General features: G+C 44.6%; 1 protein-coding gene across 1 annotated transcript in view; it reads right to left on the bottom strand.

Annotated features, from left to right (window-relative positions):
* Positions 1–22,307, bottom strand: part of RASSF3 (Ras association domain family member 3) — a 52,230-nt gene extending 29,923 nt beyond the window's left edge. The window contains exon 1 of the mRNA XM_075722428.1: positions 22,179–22,307. Within this exon, the coding sequence (XP_075578543.1) occupies positions 22,179–22,307 (129 nt within the window). The remainder of the gene's footprint in view (positions 1–22,178) is intronic.
* Between the last annotated feature and the right edge of the window lie 261 nt (positions 22,308–22,568).

Below are 22,568 nucleotides of genomic sequence, written 5' to 3'. Positions count from 1 at the left end.
CACCAACAGCCTTAGAAATTCAACCTGCACCTTCAAACTTGGCAACCTCCCCCCCAGTTGAATTTTTTCCACTGGACAACCTCACAGGTTACCTCTGCACCAGAGCGGACTTAAGCCTGGGCAGTTTTGCCCACTCTAGTCCGTAATACTTCTGTAGTCAGACACTACATTTCCTCTGCAACTAGAATGAACTGTCAGCTCTCCAGCAAGGGACAGCTGTGATGTCTATTAGATAAGCACCATTCAAATTTCGACTTGGGGCCTGCAGTGAAGAGAATTAGTATGGGAAAACGCTACTTGAAATGACGCAAATCACCACGTGCCCTTTATATTATTACAGGGTCATAGAGAAGTTTCATGCATTCCAAAACTTTCACACACTCACTTAGAAAGGTTGCATTTCAATTCATTAAGTGTGTATCTCACATGTCCAGTAGTTGACTATTAACATTAAAAACTACTGCTACTGGAAACAAATCATGGGAAATGCTTACCCAGAAAGTATTTTAAAATGATAGAACTACAAATATCACACTGTCCTTCCGCATTCAGAAGTATTTCCTTTATTAATCTTTCTAATCAGACTTAACGTTTAAGAAGTTTCCTACTGTGCTTCATCATTTGCCTATAAATCATTTGTTTATAATCCACCCTGCAGGATGAACCATCTTTCTTTAAAGCATCAAAGTCATCTTATGCAGTTGATCAGATGTGACAATGAAGCAAGACATCCTCAATGGGAGAGGAAGCATGGCTATAAAAGGCAGGCATGCAGAAGATACTGAAATTTAGCCAGATGACAAACTTGAATATTCTGTTATTTTATTCAATACTACTTGCGTGATTTAAAGTATTTTTACTGAAACTCCAGCCTTCCTCAACAGCCTCTCAGTTTACTGATACCCCAGAGTACAAATAAAAATAAGGTAAGAATTTAACATGCTTCCTATCAACTTGCTGCTAAGAACAAACATAGTCATTTGCATGATCCAGCTAAGACATGTAATCAGCCACTTACAATAACAAAGAACTCAAAAGCAATCCTGTTTTCCAAAGATGGAAGTGGTAGAAGCAGCAAAGAGAAGAAAAAAAATAGCATCCTTTGCTCTGACACATAGTGTCTATTGCATATGACTAAACGCTAGGTCATACATAAACTTCGAAATGAAAACTTTTTTTTTTTTCCCTTTTTGCAATACAAAAGATAGCATCAAATGGAAGGACATTTTGTATATTTTCTTATAAACCATAAAGTTCTCTTGTCCCTCTTACATAAATTGCTGGGTTAAAAAAAAAAAAAAAAAAAAGCTTATTCAGGTCAGGTAATTGCAAGGACCAAGACATGCTGTTCCCTTTGCTTTATTCTAGAAAAGACTGATGTGATTAAGATGAAGACAGATTTGATCTGTTCTTCCTAACAAAGGATTTTCCAAGGTTTGCTTCATCTGGAGGTAACTAGTCTGGTGAAGAGCCCTTCGGTCTCTACGGTACACCGCGAAATGGACCTACCTACGCACAGATTTTTCACAAAAGGTACTGTGGGTTTTTTAGAGTACTGATGACGAACAGATTAAGCTGTTCCAGAAAATTAGTTCTGTAGAAAGAAACCACCTTGCTTCTAAAAATCATTCCTAAACCCTACTCTTCATTGGAAAACATCCCCAATACCATACGAAAGGTTTGCGCTGTGGGAGTCAGGGGAAGGAGCACGCAGTGATTCTGAAGTAACCAAGGGAAGCCAAAGCATGGGATGGAAAGCCAGATGCCGGCTTTAAAAGAAAAACAGAATCCTTTGAGGTTTATAAATTCAATAAAGATGTATCTGTCCGTTTTTATCTGTGTCTTGTGATAGGAATGGTTAGTGAAAAACAGGCATTCATAATCCTGCCAGAATGCATAAGGGGCCTGCTGCTGAGGACAGCTAGCCCAGGAACTTCCTGGCCAAAAAAGCCCTTTGAAGGAGGTCCTGCAGCACTTCATTCCAGAAGAGCAGGTGCTGAGAGGCACAACTTGGGGATGGGAAGGAAGCTCAAGTATCTGCCACTCCAAAGGGAAAGGGTAACCCCCGTGCTGCAATAAATACACAAAAGTCCAAGGAAAAGGTAGCACCAAGTGTCCTGCACCAGGAGCATTCACAGCTCTCCACTGTTTCGAGTTAAAAGCAGATTGCCTTCTCTAACTAAGCAGACTCTGGGCTGTCTAGGGCAAGAACTGAACTATGCCAAACAACAGTGTAAGAGAGTAAACACGCATAGGATGCTTACTTTTCTCTAGATAAACACACAGAACTGACAACAGCACAGCCTCAGTCAGCAGCAACGGAGGCAACCCATTTCCCTTCCCCACGCGGCACACTCACAGCGTGCCACCAACGCCAGAGGGAAAGCAGAGGAAGCGGGGCTGGAGGTGCAAGCCAGAACAGAAATGTAAAAACAATGCTCCCGCTATAGTCCCTGCCATAAAGAGTCCAAGCTGCTGCAGGCCATACAAACACGGTCTTATTTACTCAACTTTTCAAAACTTCCAGGTCCTCCTTTGCTCTCAAAAAGCAAGGCTGTTCTAAAAACATTTTCTGACTCAAATGACCCAAGGTCAGGGACAGCATTAGCTCAAATTTTAATACTGGAAATTCTTCCAGTAGCCTCTGAAAGGGCAACAAAAACCCCTGAGTGGTTTGCATGCAAAGCAACTAATGAAGCCTGGTTTGCTATGGTCTTGCATAAGATCTACTTGTAAACTAAACTGCACAAGACTTTCACATGGATGGCTACAAAGGGGCAAGTTGTCATTGAAGTTCTTTTCCCTCGTATGGATTATAATGCTTCTCTCTTGAATGGATGCCCCGATGCCTCAAACGGCATCTGCTCCTACTGCTGGCCTTTCTCATGGTCGAAGCACCAGCAGGGTCTCTCTGCAAAACCTGCTTACAGCTTAACCAAAGATCTGGAGAAGCTTTAGTCCACCATCCCTTTGTGAGATCTGGTCAACATGTTGTCGAAGCTTAGGAGAGGGAAGGGGAAAATTGCCCAAGTCTCACTTCTGCAGAAAACAGCTAAAAATCAGCAGGCAGGATAGTTTTGGGATTCTACCACTAGCAGCAAGCCAGGATAGGTTTTGTGTTAAGTTATACTTCCACCAAACAATGACTGATTTTGAAACATCTACACACTACATGAGAGACGGCACAAACCCACTTGTATTTCTGCCACCCATGCTTTTACTTGTTCCATGCACAAACAGCTTTCAGCCTCCCCAGGCACCAGCCAAGGGCTCTGCACAAATGCTATGGATCTCTTATGCCACATGACTTTCTTATAGCAATGAAAAGGGAGTTTAAGAGGTTCAGAAAAAACATTCTTGTAGCAGCTTCTTGTAAAAGCTACTGTTCCATCAGTAATGTGGACACAAAAGCATAAAGCAAAAATTCCCCATGCACTTTTGTAAATTGTGCAGGTATTCAAGTAGAACCAGAAAACAATTCATTTTGCTCAGTGAATTAATATTTCCTCCAGAAATGAATGTAAGATGACAGGTCACCTTGAAAGGAAGTGATATATCATTAACACAGAACATTTTCAAATTGAAAGAAAAAAGAGACATCATGAAGGTTAAAGGCAAAAGAACAGTCTGGAACTGAAGAACAAGACCTCCTTGGAAGGAGAGCTTTAATTGAATATCCTTTGCAGCAGAGGTGGGGTGCGGGGGGTGGGGAGAGAGAATTTGAAGTGGGACACAGGGCTATAATTGCATGGGCATTTGCTAAGTAGGTCTGCATTTGCTAACTAGGTCCGTGTACTCTGTTGTGCAGAATAATAAAAAAAACCTCAAGAGATAAGCACTACAGCCTGCATAGGGCTTGGACACCTTCCCAGAATTCAGGTCATAAGCAAAGACTCTCATAAGCAGTGAAGGGTGCCAGAGCAAACACTTCCATGCAACTCGTCTGCGTTTGCCTGTCTAGCCAAAAATTAAATGATGCACTTTTTATTGGCAAACATGCAATACAAAAGTACAGCAGCTTTACAAATTTCAGTCTCTCACCCACTTTCACACAATATCACTGTATGTCAACAGCCAAGTTTTAAATACTGTTATACTTAGTATATACTTCATCTACTCTGGTGTGTTAACTCAAAAAAAAAAAAAAAAAAAATCCTCCTTTCTACATTTACTTTCAAACAAGTTCTCTAGAGAGCAGCCAAAGCATCCTGAAGCCTGCTGGAGAAAGTCAGCTGCATTTCCAGCACAGTCACACTGATAAAAGAAGCTTCAAATTCAGTCTGAAACTACATCTAAACAATAAAGTATATTCCCTTCATTCTGCAAAGGAAGTCAAGGGACTAACACTGGGCTGTGGCTGCTAAACTTCAGCTTGGGCAAGTGTTTTAACCACCTATCAATTATCAGCAACCATCTTCAAATCTCCAAGAGAACAGCAGCCAGAAAGGAGGGATTTACAGTTAATAATTACCCAACATACTGGTGTTTACAAATAGGCTTGCTTAACAGATGTCTGGTAAGCGGTATTGATAAACGTCATCTGAAAAGCACTTGTACGCAGCCAGGTATTGGTTTGTGACCTCTTCAGGCATCACAGCCATAAAGGAAGAGGTTTAAAGGAACACACAAAATACTAAAGGTTGAACTGATGGTATCAGCTCAAAGCCAGTCCAGCCAGTCCTGACAAAGAAAACAAAACAGGTGGTGGAGGAAAAGATGACAAAAAAGCCTGCCCACCTTTCCCCATACGTAAGCCGCTCTCACAAGCGTCACCGTACAGCGCAGACTCACGGTTCCTTCCAGATCAGGTCACCGCTCGTCTTCGGAGCTTCCCTCAACCCACCTGCACTGCTGCACCACACACCACCCCCTCCACCTGGCCACCAGCCCTGCTGAGGTTAACTACCCACAGCACACAGTTTCCGCGCAAACCTCCGCTCCGGTTCCCAGCAGGAGCTCCCCGAGCCATGCTTCTCCTTGCTGTGCAGCTCTCTGGACCCCTCTCCCCCAGGAGACGGGGCCCAGCAGCTGCCTGCACTGCTAACCCGAGCGCACGGAACACCCGAACTACAGGGCTCACAACCTCCTCCCAGCCCCGGCATCCCTCACCCACACAGAAGCCAGCCGGGGGCTCACCCCCTCTTCCCAGGTGGCTTGGTCGCACAGATGCCTCATCCCCCACCCAGCTCATGACGGAGCTCTCTGGAGAGCAGGGAGAGCGGCCTTTTCCCAAAGGCCGTGTGTCCTGGTTTCGGCTGGGATAGAGTTAATTTTCTTCCTAGTAGCTGGTGCAGTGCTGTGGTTTGGATTTAGTAGGAGAAGAATGTTGATAACAGGCTGATGTTTTAGTTGTTGCTGAGTACTGCTTATGCTAGTCAAGGACTTTTTCAGCTTCCCATGCTCTGCCAGGTGCACAAGAAGCTGGGAGGGGGCACAGCCAGAAGAGTTGATCCAAACTGGCCAAAGGGCTATTCCATACCATATGGCGTCATGCTCAGTATAGAAACTGGGTGGGGTTGGCCAGGGAGCAGCGATCGCTGCTCGGGAACTGTCTGGGTATCGGTCGGCGGGTGGTGAGCAATTGCACTGTGCATCACTTGCTTCGTGTATCATTATTATTATTATCATCATTATACTGTTACTATCATCATTACTATTTTACTTTATTTCAATTATTAAACTGTTGTTATCTCAACCCAGGAGTGTTTCTCACTCTTACTCCTCCGATTCTCTCCCCCATCCCACCGGGGCAGGGGGAGCGAGCGAGCGGCTGCGTGGTGCTGAGTTGCTGGCTGGGGCTAAACCACGACACCGTGGCAGCACCCCCCTGTCCCAGCCTCTCCCCCCGTTAACGCTGGCACGCTGCATGGGCATGGGGGAAGGGCCGGTGGGAGCGGAGGCTCAGCAGGGCAGCCACAGCCGCAGAGGCGGGCTGGAGCACACGCCAGGCTCTTACCCCTGCCCACATCACCCCCTGTACTCAGGGCAGACGTTCTAACGCTTCACGTAGGCGCTGCGCAGAGAGAAGCTTTGGGCCAGGGAAGAAGGAAGAGCCAGGCAATTTCGCCTGGTCTCCTCGCCCTGACCAGAACGTGCCGAGTGTCCCCAGAGGCACGCATGCTCTTCCAGTCTGACGGCTGGTGATGGTCACTGCTCCCTCTTCCAGCTCTCAATAAAACAAGGGACTTCGTAATATCCCTTAGGAATTAATTGCAAATTGGCGGAACCAAAATTCATTGTATGTAAATCTAAGTATTTACACTCATCTCTCAGTGTCCCACCGCATTACGTTCATCTGAGGGCTGAGTTCAGAGACTATTACAAAGAGCCAACTTCAAAACTGCCAAATGCTTTCAGGTCTCGGCAACATCAATCGGGCTTTGGTCCTTCAGCTCCTGCTGGTGCTACCCAGGCCGCTGGTAACCGTCCATACTTGCTCCTTGTTTGTTCTAACAAAGTACCTGAAGCAGATTCATACATTTCTAAGAGAAAGATCTAAGAGAACAAGGAAGGGAGGGAATGTCTCATGTCTCATTCAGTGAAAACAAACAAGGTAAAAAAACTAGATCTAATCTGCCAAATAATGAGGTATCATTTTATGTGTTTTTTTAAACTTGGTACTTTTCTTACATTAATAGTATACACAGTTCTGCTATTTACATGATCCTGACTATATTAGTGCCTTACTCATCTGAGTGCTGTCCTATTTTTCATCATCAGTCTTGTGGGGGAGAATTAAAAAAAAAAAAAAAAAAAGAAAAAAAGAAGGGGGAAAAAAAAAAAAAAAAGAGTGGCGATGTTGACTTCCAGTTTGTCCAGAAGCTTATTAGGTGATGCTCTCCCTCTTTGAAATGAGCAAAATAAAGTATTAAACAATCAGGAGTCAAGACGTTCAAATGTTCCCATTTCGTGATTAGCGAAAGGCAGGAGGAGCGCACAGCCAGCCTTCTCTCCTTGCAGTGGTCCAATGGCAGAGCAAGACCTCCTGCCAAGAGGAGATGCCTCTTCTTTTGCTGTACCTTCTTTTTCATCTGCATTTCTCTTAGGTCTTCCATCCAGTAAAAGACACTTTCTTCCTCTCAAGCAGTCATGGTGTCCAAAAAGCTGCCTATTTACACTTGTGAAAACAGCAGTAACTGCCATGCCATAACCAATAAAGCCCAAAATAACTAAGTAAAATCGTGGCACAAGGTTGATTACTATCAGGCAGATAGTTTCAGCTATGAAACTTTTTATGAAGTGGCATGAAAATAGATACTGATGATACTTTTGTCAAGCAGATTAATACACCCCTCCCAACCTTCTCCCAAAACTGGCAAGCAAGGGAATCTACCTGCAGTTTTAAAAAGCAAGCAAACGACCAAGACTCCATTTCCACTAACAGGCTCACACTTGCAGTGGGAAATTTTTATAACTGTTGAGACTGAAGTTAGTCAAGGCACAGGAAAGCGTGCAGTTACCTTTTGGTGTGGCATAATATTTAAAATACATTTCAATATGTTTAAAATAGTGCCCTCAACTTTATTCTCCAAATGGATGAACTGGCCTGTAAAACCCGTTACAGGGTACAATTAAGGGAGGATTCTAAAGCCACAGAAAATATGAAGCACTAGAAACACCCAAATGCAGGTATTTTTAATATCAGGAACCTGCAAGTAAATGCAAGGTTTACATTGCAATCCTATTTGCTCCACTACTTTCTGTCAGACAGTAAAGCACAAACATTTTTTTCTACTCAGCAAGTTCTACTGCTTTCTCCTTGCTTATATCCTTTCAGAAGCATTATTTATTTAAAAAAAAAACCAAACAAACCACCAAACCAAGACCGCAGAGAACAGAAAAGCCCAGACTTTTCCACCTTCTGCTTACCTGTAGCATCTCTATCCAGTTAAGAAATCTGTCCAAACACTCTAAGGCACGTCTTCACTGCACCATCTACCAAGGCTCTTCCTCCCAAAGCACAGCTCCACAAGGTAAGCCAAGCCCAGATAGGGCTTCTTGAGGTCCCACCCTCCCCGTCAGCCTCCCCACCTGCGCATTCTGCCATCCACTCTAGCACCAGAACTGCTCCTCTTGCAACCACACAGAAGATCTGGTTCAAGGAAGGCATCTGGCAAAAAACTAACTTAATTAGTTTAAACTGAAGCTGCAGTAGAACCACACCCTCTGCTCAAGCAATGGCAGCCATGCTCTAAAACAGCCTTAGACCTGCAGCATCCACCTTGCAGGTGTGTGGCTGAGCTGTTACAGGGCATGACCAATGGAAGTAGGATGAACTGCTCCACGTTAATCCCTTCGTTTTCTGCCTTGTGAGACACCACTTCTTCCTCCTGGTTCATAGAATAAATCTAGGAGACTGGAAACGTGGCTGTGCTCAGCACCCTCTACAAAATATCCAAACAAAAAGAGTACTGTGAGTTGCATCAGGCTTGTGTTTTGACCTAAGTTACATCCTGTAAAACAACTTGCGCTTAATGTTTAGTTTCCCATGTTTTCACCAAAACATTTTGTATACGTATGCTTCAACGAAAGTGGAGTATAGTGAAGTTATGAACCTGAAAGAAAATACCACCTACCTATTTACAGATAACCTGTGTGGATCAGCTATCCAATAACTAATGAGGGTATGGACTTACACCAGAGTTAGAAGACTTCTTTATGAGCGTGCAGTCATGAAACTGCGGAGAGACTGCAAGAACAAAGATGGAACAGAGCAAGCACTACCCAGGGAAGTATGCCCTAGTACACGTCTGAAAGAGGATGGGATCCAGTTCCAGCTCAGAGTTTCAGTAGGGCATCCCTGCTGCGTTTCAAACTTTTTTGCTTGCCTTTGTTGGGAACAGTCAGATCAAAGTTTGGATTTCTCTGGGAGGGTAGTATAGAGGTTCATTTGGCAATATATGCTGAGGGGACAGGGAAGAACGAGAAAGGACCTCTGGAAGTACCTAAAAAACCAGTTCCTTCCCATATCCAGGGAATAGCACCATGTTTCTAATGATTGCACTTAGCACACTGTAACGCTCATACCTACAAGATAATCAAATACCAATGCTAGTACTAACAATGCTGCTTCTATAATCCTTATAATAATAAATACTCCTCTGCTGCCTTTTGTTTCTGACACAATCGCTACCAAATGTGAAACACCTTCTGAAAGATGTTTTTTTCCCCCGTACCTTCTGGATCTATCTCTGAAGATGAAAACATATAGGTTATTACTTGTATAAGAGGTTAAATCCAGACACACAGCATGGAGCTCCTATCTTGAATTCTCCACACAACGTTTTGACAACTAAATAGTGCAGTAAAAGCTATATTACATATTACAAGATTTTTTCCAGCATTGGCCATAAAGGCCTAGCTAAAGCCAAACTCATTTTCATAGAGGACCCTTGATTAAAATTCAAGGGTGGGGTGGAGGAGGCAAGGGGTGGAGAAAGGCAAGGGTGGCATACTAGCATCCTTACCAAGCTGCCTCAGGAGTTGTTTTGAGCTATAAATCACTAAAAAAGTGATTTTTTTAATCAACTGCCATCAACTTTGCCTGTTACAGAAAAAAATCACTAGGTTTATGATTTTTATTTTGCAAATACCAGGCTATTTTCACAGAACATGTCATTTTATTGTCTTATGAGGCAAACACTTACTTCACTAATAGTCTATTATCATCACAACTCAAAGCTACATCTTCATATTCCAGTGGTAACTTCAAAAACGCCTCAGGGAGGAAACCACCAAATCGTTAAAATCAAATATGCTTTGAAGAATATTTGGGGTCTGTATTTAGGGGTGGGGAAAGATGTGCCTTTTAATTATTTTTTTTTAATTAAATCAGCTGTGAGTTTAAAGTTCAGAGTGTTAGAAATTGCTTTGATGTTTCACTTCACATAATATCATCCTTTTAGCACAGTATAAACAATCATGTTCCCCCATCTTGAGATAAGCTTCGCATCATGTGAACATGTAACTGAATCAAAAGCAGCTGTCAACTTAAACCAATCAACTCTACCCATAAAACAAAACAACCCGTGATATAACTCTATTAATCATTTTTGCCCATCACTGGGCAAATGCATGCTGTCAGCAGAAGACATTTAGAAAGGCATTTTGTAACTTCTGTTCTATTGAAACAATCTGTAACTTATTTAAATCCTATGACATTCGTATTAAGGCACATCTTACCACCTCGCAGTCCTGGGAGAAGCAATGGAACAACAGTTTGGATATCCAAAACACCAAAAGTCTCCCTACAACCATCATAGCAAAGGTCTTTGTTAGAAGAGTCCCTGAAGCCCCCGCAAGTGGGATGACCCTTTCCAGGGCAGCATATTAAGAGAAGAAAATTAAGTCTTTCCTAGGATTCAGCTCAGCAGGTGCAATACCCCGTCCCCCCCAAAAGCTTCCATGCCCACTGCTGTCACTGGGGGACAGGGTAAGGGCATCTGGAGAACCAAGGACACTAGGAGTGAGCCAAAACAAGAGGGTGCTGCCAATAACTTCACCAACTGAAAACAGACTTCACATGTTCAACTCAGGCACAGGTGGGCACAAAGCAGGTATTTTGTGACAAAACACAGGATTAACCTCCCAGGAACCTCACTGTGATTTGGTGATCAAAGAGAAGTCAAACTGATTTGCATTATACCACCTGCTGTGTTTCAAGCCAACTTGATTTTCTGATAGCTGGGCACATCTATAGGGTTATTGTTTTACAGGCAGTTCCATTCTTATTCAGAACTTGAGAACGGTGTACACCAGCAATTATTTTCCCTGTATTTTATAACAAATCTGCCATCCCAATATCAAGGCAACCACAAATGCCCTATGGTTTAATAAACCAAAGAGGAAATCCTGATGGAATATGCTCCACTAGCAACAGAGCCACTTCATTTTTGACACCCATCGACTTAAGAAGCATCACTGGTTTTCTTCCTCGCCTAAATACTTGGCATTTCTTTGGGATATTGTTATGTATGCTGTGATGAGGTCTCAGATGTAGGAACTGTCTACACTGTGTGCTGGCTAACTGGCACCCAGCCTAATCCAGAATATAAAAATCTCACCGTACTAAGCACGTGAGCTGTCTGCTTCATTTTACGGAATATCAATAATTCAGACCAGGGTGACAAAAAGCCAGATTCTTCTACTCTTTGATAGCACAGGCTACTGCGTATTTTCTCAAGAAAAAAGCTGCAACTTACAGCACAGAATTAAAAATCTTGTAGAAGATATTTTCTTTAGTATATTTTAATTGGAACGCTGTGGGTTTAGGTAAGTTGAATTTTATTTTGCCAACATCATACTTTTCAAAAAGCAGTAAAAATACTTCCTAGGCAAGCAAGGGACCAACAAAAGTTCAGAGAAGTGGATCACATGGTCAGCTGAACACTGATACCTTTTTTCAAATTCTATGAAAACAAACTTGTTCCCATGAAGGCCAAATCAGACCCCAAGCTGATACAGAGAATATTGAGAGACAGTATTTAGACTTGTCAGCGATTCTGTTATAAATCACATCACTGCAAGTCAGTCTCAGACTAAAAGGAGATCGGAAAGTAATTTGTATCTGAAGAATAAAACAGGTTCTCACTTGGCTGGGAGCTTGAAATAAAAAAAAAAAAGGGGGGGGGGGAGCAGAATAAATTCATTCTGTACAGGAATAATTCTTTACATACTGTCAGTCATGGAGCCCAAAGAAACAAACTTAAGAAAGGCAACTCTGTACATAAACTAATTCAAGTTTAGATTCCATGAGAACAGAAAAATGCGGTTAAAAATAATGCAATGATCTAATTCAGAGGTTTATCTGACTGATGTCCAGAAGCACTTGCTGTCTCCTCAGATAGCCCTATGTACATGCACTAGTCTCTTACCACTACAATGAATTAAAAAATAAGTAAAGCAATGCAATTATATTTTAAGAGATATTTCCCCAGGGTTATAATTAAATTATATTAGCAAAAAGAAAAAGATGGTCCAGTCTTTGAACTCTACAATGGTCCCACTCCATGAGTATCTTATCTAGCTACTGTGAGTCCATGCACTTAGATCCCGAGATCCACTTACTGGGCTCTGTAAGAGCAGCTAAATGGTTTTCATTACAGAAAGAGTTGATTAAGACTCCTTTCTTTAGTCCTCACCTCACATTGCATATTCTTTGAAGGAGAAAAAGCTGTTCCCTTAATTCAGCAGCTAAAGGGCCGCTGAATATCAAGTTAAATACTCCCAGGATTTAGTTTATTTTAACCTGAGCTGCTAACTCATGCAAAAACTACAAACTGTCCTTAATACTAGATTTTACATCAAAATTCGCTCACAAAGATTAAGAAACACTTTCAAATACAGAAAGCAAGATTTTAGAGTTACAAGGCTACAGTTTATGTAGACACTAGTAAGAAAAGCAATGCTGTGCTAAGTTAGGCTCCATGAAAGCTGGGAGTATCATGACCAGAGGAAGATTTCTTTAATGAAAGATCAAGTTCTCCTTAATAAAGCGGATTTCTCTTGTGCAGATTACAAGAGAGCCTGATTACTGCTCACATCGGGTTGCCTGCACAAGTGACGTTCCCCTTACTGTGTGACTGGTATTCTTCCAATGCTAGCGTTTGTACATGACACAGCAACTGCTCCGGGTATGAACTTTTGGTTCAACTGTCCATTTCTGTACAGGACACAAGACATCTGCACTCCCTGGTGCTGAAATATGAACAGGCCGCTTTTTTAGCCTACGCTTACAGCAGGACAGATATAATACTTTTTTCTTCCTTCTTTGAGTCAGAGCTCCTGAAAGACAACCAAGTCACAAATTAACTCCCCATCTCAAATGAGACCTTTACTGTGCCTCACATGCAACCAGGATAATTTGCTCCAATTTGCTCTCAGCAGCACATAAGTGTTCCTATTTATCATCCTGCAACAGATGGAGCAAATCTTCTAGGCAAAGACTCCTTCCTTCTCCTCCTCCACTCCTTAACTATCAAACATGAACGCACCACCTACTTCAAGCCTTCAGCTGCAAGGGCAAAAAACTGCCAGGTCCACGCCTCACGGAGAGTTAAGGATTTCAGCAGTTTTCAGGAGCACCACCCATTCAGGCATTTACCCCTGTACTATATCACGAAACAAGAGCCATCACATCAGTCTAATTTTCGGATCACAGGTACTCCTGCTGCTGGAAATGGGGAGCCTACATGTTTGACAGGATTAAAATGAACTTTCCTCCCGCTCGTATTTCTCTTCCTTGGTCTTCAACACTTCGGTTAAACAGTTTAGCCTGATGGATCCAGAAACACTTCTGACATCAGGACAAACAATGCAGGTCAATTCTCCTATTATGCAACACACAACCACCATATTCTTAATCTTTTAAGCAGTGCCAAAGAATATGTCCGTTTCTGTGCATGCAAGTACTATGGGTCATGCTGAAATCCCAAGTGAAGTTGCTAGAGTTTATACAGCTTTACCAGATGCTTCTCAGATGAACCATGAAGATATTTTGCAATGGAACGAGTAGCTCTGAACAAAAAGACTTCCATAATCTTAGCTTACGTATCTGTAAGTGAACACACTAAAGCAAGCCACTGGTGGACCGAACAGCAAGATGAGCAGGTTTTGTTCCTGAGGAGCAGAATTCTTCGGAAGAGAGCAACCCAGTAAAAGAAAAGTAATGCTCTAAATAGAACATCTGAACTAAACTCTTGCAAGTTTACAGGCTAGTGCGATCCTAGGCACAGCCATGTATGAGAAGTCACTGAGAGGAAGTCCTCTGCAATAGAGGTTATAAAGGCGTTAAGCTACTTCTGCAGTATTAACAAATTCGATCTACCCCAAACTTTTCTTCAGGGGGGACAAGCCAAATCATGGGATCCCTGCTTCAGTGGAAAGAAGATTAAGCACTTAATTGCAAACTATCATCTTCAGTCAGAGCAGAACTTGATCGTCAGTTTTTATTATTACTAATCAGGCTTTAGAGAGACCATATTGATCGGGTACTGCAAACACAAGATACGAGGACTGTGCACTATGAGGAAGAGTATGGACTGGGGTTGGACTGGATGATCTTAAAGGTCTTTTCCAACCTAAACAATTCTCTGATTCTATGGTTAGACTGTGCACCCACGCACCTGATCACACCTCAGATCAATTAGAAGACAGAACACAAGACAAGCAGTCCTAATTATGGACAACAGGGATAACTACAAAAGATTACAGACCACAGCCTCTGTAATTTGCCCCTACTGTATTACTGTATATAATTTCTAAAAGAAACGCACTTGCAAACAGCATTTTCCACAATTATTTAGTGGGTAAAGAGTGAGACGGAAAAGCTGACAACCAACACACCAAGTACTCCTACGTACCCAACACTAACACTTGATGCTTCCTCTGAGGCAGATGAACCACTGCTGCTTTTACTATTATTTTCAGCACAGCGTAGATTCCTCCGTATATGAGAACCCGAATTGCTCTCCAGCACACACACACAGATGAGTAACTAGAAAATTATCTTAATTGCTACATAAATCACATGTGGCTACTTAACATAGCCAAATACATGTCTGCATAGGAAGCACTCTCCTCAAAACTGTCTGCAGTATTTCATCAACCTCGCAAAAGAGCAAGTACGCCAAAAAACCAAAATGAAAGCAGCAATTACTCATCCCAGGGCAATTCATACCTGTCTACAGAAACGTGCGGGCTTTGTTACAGGCGCCTAAACTCATACCAAAGTTTGACAATAGTGTGGTCAGGTAAGCGCTGGACTGAAATTGGAGGCGACGACAGCAGGCTGTGCTAGCTTCAGCCCCGCCGGGGCGTGCCCCTGAAGTCTGTGGGACATACTGATTTTAAGACCTTTCCTGAATGTTGGTGTCAAAAGGTACAAATCTTTCTCTGTGTGTATATACATATATATATATATAAAAAATATAATTTTTTTTTTTCCCCTCAACATGTGTATATAAATACATACATACATAAACCCCCTATTATTTCTACCTGGGAGGAAAGCATTGTACATATTGAACAGCCTGGCCCGGCGCGCTGCCTGCAGAAGTCCCCGTGGCCTCAGCTGCCTGTCCATGAGGAGAGCTGAACGACAGAGACCTGCCACGCTCACTTTTCCCGATGCTTACGTTGCTTGGCTTGGCTCACAAGTATACTGTCACAGGCAAACGCTGCATTACGGATCTGCCACTTCATCTAAAATCCTCTGTTAATCGGTTTATTTGCAACTGTTAATCCAACACTGGTGCCGCTGGCTTTTTACACAATGGACAAACTGCAGTATCTGTTTTTACTTCAGGTTTTTTTCATATTTGTGCTCTCGTGGTTTAATATTAACTAGCAAGAACCTCTTCCAAAATAGGTATTCTGATATTGTTCCTACACACAGGTCTACAGTTGAAATAACGGGGTACCAAATTCTCTCCTTCCTTAAATAGCTGTTGTTTGGTTTGTTTTTTGGGGGGTTTATTTTGGTTTGGTTTTTTTTTTTTAAATCTCCTTCCTGTACTCTGATGATCCTGAGCTCAGTTGCTCTACAGAGCATTTTCCTGCATTCAGAGTCCTCAATTTAAATAAAACTCCTTGTATCTGCATGCCTATTCATGAGTCTAAAGAAGCCTAAGTCTCAAAGTCTAAACATTTTGGAACATAAGGCTATAGGTGTCCAATACTTTCGACCTCAATGGAAGTCCAAAGGTCCAGCTGTTCTACCCTTTTGCCTTTGCACTTGAAGCCACAGGATTATCCCAACTCAATTACATTATTACTTAAATTGCAAAACATCCATACGCACCAGGTACTCCTGATCTTACCAGAGAGAAGCCTAGCTACTGTAATACAAAACTCAGACAGGTGAATCAAAGTCTTTTTTTCCACAAAAAAGGACAAAAAAAAAAAAAAAATTTAAAAACACAGTGTTTATCTGGCAATATGCAAATGAACGTCAGGAACAAAGCCAGTAACACACTGCTGGTGCTCCAAAAGTTTATGCTAACAGAGAAGCAGCTGCCTGAGATGCACCTTATATAGCATTAATATAATAGACTAAAGAAAGAAGTGGAAAGATAAGTTAGTCACCTAATCTCCACACTACCTGCCATTGCTGCACTCATGACAAAAAACATTGCTGAATGTAACAGCACTCATTAGATGTTTTAATGACTTGAACTCTTCTTGGGACAGTACATTAACCCATCTCTCCTAAACTTGTTTCTTAATTTTTTGTGTGTTAGTAGTTACCATTTCATATAGTTAAGTACCCAAAATTTAAATTGGTATTTCTAAGAACCAACCGCGATGATAAATCAGCGTACAGCAGTCAGCATCCTCTGCACAGAGCATAAATCTCATCTCGCCTCCAGATGCTGTCAGACACCAGAAGGAGACTCAAAGTTCACCCCAAAATGGCCACCACGCTCTTCCAAGCTATTGACGCACACATGCCACATCAAGCGCTCCGAGAGAAGAGCGAGGCAGAAACACAAAATAAGGACCACTAGTTTACTCTGACAGCGACATGGACTTAAAATAGACACAATCTCTACTCCGCTCATTCCTTCGACTCTTAACTTTCAAGTATTTTAGCTGTGACAATGTTTATCCCATAATATTCAGACTGCCAAATGGATTTAAAACAAAACAACAACAAAAAAAAAAGAATTAAACACTACTGGATATTTTTAGTTGTTTTTTTTTTTTAAATAAGTTTCATGACTACCCGTCAAACACAAACTTAAACTTTTTGGCTCCAAAGCAAGCCTATAATTAGAAACCTCATTTGTTCTGGTAGTCAGGAGAGCCATTTTCCCTGGGGAATGTTACTGAAAGGAAACCCAGGAAGAGCTGTAATGGCCAAACAACGTGAAACTTATTAATAACGACACTGGTAACACAAAGACATCCTAACTAGACTTGAGCAGTTACAAATTGCATTTTACCCCTAGAAACCGTTTTCTTCCCAAATAAACCACTTCTTTTGTCTCTCTTCCTCTCAATGAAATGCCTCGAGCCACTGTGCAAATTCACATGCAACGGATGTAAAAAAGGGCTTCTGCAGCCAAAGTCTGTCTACTTTTTCACACTTGTACCAGCTCACCCATTTTTAAAAAAAAAAAAAAAAAAAACAACAAACCCAAAAAAAACCCCAACCCACATAACATTGCTACACCTTTCCCTGCAAACCTCCTCTTCCAAGAGCGGAATGAGATGGCTGGTACCGTGCCAGCACTAGTTAAGGATGGGACTTTCACCCTCTGCCTTTTGCCTCTCCCCTTCATACCTCCTCTGCTCTTTTATATCCGCTTTCCACTTCCAGCTTTTTTATGAATTTCCTCTCCCACCCCCATTACCACACCTGCAAATTCCACTGACGCACAGAAAAGACGGCCACAAAAACAATGTCATGGCAGGGGGCACCGGGTGTGGGTGCAGGGGAAGGAACTAAGACGGCGGCTCTGGAAGCCGTGAAGACCGAGACCAGCAAGAGGAAGAAAGAAGGAGAAATCAGAGTTCAGACAGGGAAGGACCGGTTTTGACAGTGGGCCAGCAAGCACGTTCTCAGGTGCAGGAGGAAAGCGTGCATTTCTGGAAACTGCCAACAGAAGCAACTGCATTTCTCTTGCAAGCGCTTTTACAGAGCTCTATATGAAATGGTGAAAAACAGAGCGTAAACACACGGTCACTTTTTGTTTTAAAGACATGAGCAGTATCCAAGCGCCAACCTTCGCATCTCTGAGCTATTTTACACCAGACTTCAAGCAGAGCTCTCTCACATTTTGCACGCAAACTGTTCACGATCGGATGCCGAGCACAAGCTGCAGGATTTGCCCTCTTCTAACAGCTGGGATCCGTGATCGTCGCAGCAGCGCCAGCTTCTGAAGCAGTGTTTCCCAAAGCACAGCGGTGCCCTCTCTCGCAGACCCCTCACGTGTAAGGGCAGTTACAGAGAGAAAATTATCTCGTGTTTCTACGCGTCACGGCTGCAGGGACAGGGGATGCTGAAACGCAGAGCTGGCAAAACCAAGCACGGGGATGTCCCCGGGTGTTCGCAGTGACCCTCACAGAAGACAGGAGCTTGGCAAGGCTGGGAACTAACCCACACACCAACCACAGCACCTGAAAAGCCGCCGTCCATCAAGCCACCTGAGAAAAGAGAAGTATTACGTGGATTTACATCAGCGCTATTCAAAGTGGGAGAATACAGGGAACTGGCACAGGGAAGGGAAGCGTAGAAAACATATGCAGGAAGATGCGTATCTCTCCAACATATGGTATGGCTTGCAGGAGCAGGCACGACTGTTTTCACTTTTCCCAAAAGGATGGGGGCGGGTGGGAGGAAGGAGGGAGAGAAAGGGGTCAGCTTCAAAAGTTTGCAAAACACCTTCTTTTGGCATTTTCTCTACAGGGAATGGACGACTTCCAAAGGCTTGATCATACAGAAGCACGGGTCTGATCTTGCAAAAGCCTATGCACACGGATAACTTCACCTCACATGAGCAGTCACACTGGCAGTACAAAACTATTTACAGTTCCTCCTTTTTCATTTATTGAGTCATTGCAAACATGAAACAGGGCCACACTGAGCTTAATCTAGCCTCCGATAGTTAAATTTTACAACAGCCACAGAAGGTAAGAAACCTTAAATAAAGCTACAGTTTCATGAGCAACAACACAGCATAAAGCAACCTGCATTTTATGCACATTGCCCTCAGATTAAAGTATTTCTTCCTTAAGAAATCACTGTGGGGTGACTGCTCAGCCCCAAAACACCATGCTGCCTGTCATACACTGTAATGGTTTTTATGCTTCAATGTTTTAGAAGTGTGTGCTGGTTTTGGCTGGGATACAGTTAATTTTCTTCAGAGTAGCTCGTATGGGGCTATGTTTTGGATTTGTGCTGAAAACAGTGTTGATAACACAGGGATGTTTTAATTACTGCTGAGCAGTGCTTACAGACACTCAAGGCCTTTTCTGCCTCTCACCCCACCCCACCCCACCAGCGAGTAGGCTGGGGGTGTGCAAGAAGTTGGGAGGGGACACAGCTGGGACAGCTGACCAAAGGGATATTCCACACCATATCATGTCCTGCTCAGCATATAAAGCTGGGGGAAGAAGGAGGAAGGGGGGACATTTGGAGTGACGGCGTTTGTCTTCCCAAGCAACCATTACGCGTGATGGAGCCCTGCTTTCCTGGAGACGGCTGAACACCTGCCTGCCGATGGGAAGCAGTGAATTAATTCCCTGGTTTGCTTTGCTTGCGCACGTGGCTTTTGCTTTACCTATTAAACTGTCTTTATCTCAACCCACAAGTTTTCTCACTTTTACCCTCCCGATTCTCTCCCCATCCCACCGGGGGAGAGTGAGAGCAGCTGAGTGGGGCTTGGCTGCCGGCTGGGGTTAAACCACAACAAAGTGGTAGAGAGAGAGGAGGAGACAAATCTTTAACCACTCCGCAGAAGATTACACATCTAAGGCAAAGCCCAAAGGTACCATCACATCATTTTTACGCCAGAATCAGTATCAGTCCTTTAATCCTGTCTTGTACCTCCAGAAAGTGAGGTACACAAGTAAGCCCATCCCTGCCCCATTAAATGGAAGACAAAAATTCACCCAGCTACTTATTTTCCTTTTTTTCCTTCTTTTCTTTGGAAATCCATGCAAAACAAGTCCAAAAGCTACTACTGAGTTTTTCTGCAAGCACAGCTGCAAGCCAAAAGCTCTAACCAATTTCTTCCCTGTGAGAAAGGGGACAGAAAGATAAAAGTAATTGCCAGCACTTAAGTCGTCTTACAAGGGAAAAAAAGAAACCACACACTGCAAAACTTAATATCTGTACGGTTGAGAAAGACAAAGAAACAATAACTAACAGCTCCTTTCTTTTCTCTTTGCTCAAGGGGACATAGTATGCATTTTTTGACTAAACCTCAAATACAAACCAAAAGTAACATCCTCATCCGTACAAAGAGTCTTATTATGATTGTTATTGCTGGAAGGGGAAACTCACTCTTACTGGCCACATGACTGTTGAAATCTACATTCAGCATTGTTTGGGGATTTTTTTTTTGCTTTATAACTCAGCAGCTTAGAGCAACTGGTAATAACTTTATGACTAGAAACATTTAGCTGAGCATTTCTGACGCTGCAGAGTCAGCAATACAGATGAATTTGTTCCAGGCTACTCAATACATACTTAAAACATGTACCCTGCAGCACCTCACTGCAGTGTTCTTCTGGGAAACGTTACTACAGCACAATATCAAATTTTAGGGGTTTTTTCCATCCCCGCTTGCTTGGAAGTGTTAACTTCACACACAGCGATTTACGTGTTTGCACAATTTACTACTTATACAACTAGTATTTAGTAAGACAGCCTCGTACAACAGCATTATAAAGACACGCACGTGTTTTTAGGATCTGAATCAAGACCTGGGCCTTCTCACACCTCACGACACGGCAGCTACACGCAGCCTGACAGCAGCTAGGTACCTGTTCGCACAGTACCGTCGCGCCACGCTCCTCCTCTGAAACGGCCAGGTGGCAGCCCGCGCCAGCCAAACAGCTTAGCAGATGAAGTTCAAGGACGCTCAGCTGAGCTTGCCAACTTCCACACAGTCCCTCGGGTTAGTGGGAGGCTGTAACTCAAGACGGATGAGAAAAAGACAACCCCTGAGGAGGGGTGCAGCGAGAAGCACCCCGGGGAAGCAGCCACGACCTAATAAAAAGCTGGCCCCAGCCTATTTGCACAAGGTGCCCAAGCTCAGGTGTAGGGAGAGGGTGCGCCCAGGCTCCCTGCCAACTTTGGAAAGGAAGCTAAAGCTCAGGAAAGCTCTGTGCGCTTCCTCGAACGGGAGCGGGAGTTTCCTGAGGGGCGGTTAGAGGGCTTAAGTTTTAAGCAAATCACAAACAGGGCATAACAGATAGAGAACCTCTGAGAAACAGAAACAAGGGTTGGCTTTCTGCAGCACAACATAGCCAAGAGGAACGACTGTGGGCAATGAAGGCTGGGTCTTGACAAGCCCCACAGGTGGACCAGAGAGCACCTGAGGTACCCAGGCTTTGACAAGCAAGTTTATAACTAGGTCTCCATAGCAGCAGTAAAACCAACAGCAAAGTGCAGCGGGGAAAAACACCGGGAGTTGGTGCAAAGAAACAGGCGCTGAGCCGAGAGAAGCCACAGCCAGCGGTGGGAGCAGGGGAAGAAGAGCTAGCATAAGCAACACAGGCTCCCTAACTGACAGTTTCCAAAGATATAAACCACCTCTAGAAAGAGATCCTGCATTTTGGGAAGAGAAAAATGAGAGAGGGCCGGACTGCTTAGGTAAAGAAACGTGACATTTACCCTATATGGTTTAATGACTGCTCTGGATCAGACAGGGACTGTTCCATTTTGTATCCCTGAGTTTTACTCCTAGGAGAGAGGGGCTGGTTTCGTTCCGGCAAGGCTTCCTCACCACACCAAGGCTTCCTCACCACACCAACACTTCTCACTCTGCCTGCAGGCCTGTAGGTCCTCCACTGAAACTTCAACGCTGACCACAAAAGCAGTCGGGTTGGAGCTTTTGCTTTGTTTTTAATCAGTTCTTCACTTCAAAGCCCACTTGCAGTTGATTTCCTGAGCTTGACTGCTCAAGCCAGAGACACTTGAACACGTCTGAGGGCCTTCCTCTGCCAGCCAAGCAGCTGAAGAGGCTGTCATTCAGCTCCAAAGGGGCTCGGTGGGGAGCGAAGAGGCAGCCCCTGCCGTACCCCCGCGGAGAGCTGCCAGCAGCGCCGGTAGCAGGGCCGATAGCCCGGTTACTCACCACAGAAACATGTGATTTTTGATCACCTCCCCAGCCCGCCGAACTCGGGGGGAGGGCCGGGGGGGGTGTCAGACTTGCAGCCTGGCTCCCTCAGGCCGCCTTCCGAGCGGGGCACGCCGGCGGGCTCCCCGCAGCTGGCAGCGGGCTCCCCGGCGGGACCACCGGCCCCGAGCAGCAGCTGGAAGCCCGGGGTGGGGGGGGCGGGGAGCGAAGCCCTTCCCCGCCGCCTCCTCCCCGCTCCGGCCGGGGCCCGGGCGGCTCCGCCGGTCCTTCCCCGTGGGGGAGGGGGCGGCGGACACGTGGAGGCCGAGGCCGGAGGGAGCGGAGCGGAGCGGCCCGGCGCGACACGGCGCGACACGGCACGACACTTACTTGCGGGGCAGCCCGGGTCTTCCCCGGCGGCCTCCTGAAGAAAGAGGTGCGGGCGGTGAAGAAGAACTCCTCGGACTCCTCCTCCTCCAGGCTGCTGTAGCCGCTGCTCATGCTGCTGGTCCAGGTCATCGGCGGCGGCGGCGGCTGCTGCTGCTGCTGGGGCCGGGCGGCGGAGAGCGCCGTCCCGGCCGCCGCATGGGGCCCCGCCGCTGCCGCTCCTCGCCCAGCGCCGCCGGGCCCGGGGCGCAGGAGGAGGAGGAGGAGGAGGAGGAGGAGGAGCCGCTGCTCTGGCGGCTCCGCTCCCTTCCTGCCGCACAAGTTTCCGCGGGCAGCGCCGCTCCGAGCCCGGCCAGGCGCCGGCGCCCCCGCCCGCCCCGCGGGACGCCCGCC

The sequence above is a fragment of the Pelecanus crispus genome, chromosome 1 (genome assembly GCF_030463565.1).
Source record: "Pelecanus crispus isolate bPelCri1 chromosome 1, bPelCri1.pri, whole genome shotgun sequence".
In the NCBI taxonomy this organism is placed as follows: Eukaryota; Metazoa; Chordata; class Aves; order Pelecaniformes; family Pelecanidae; genus Pelecanus; species Pelecanus crispus.
The sequence above is the reverse complement of the archived record's forward strand: the minus strand, read 5'-3'. Positions and strand labels throughout refer to the sequence as shown.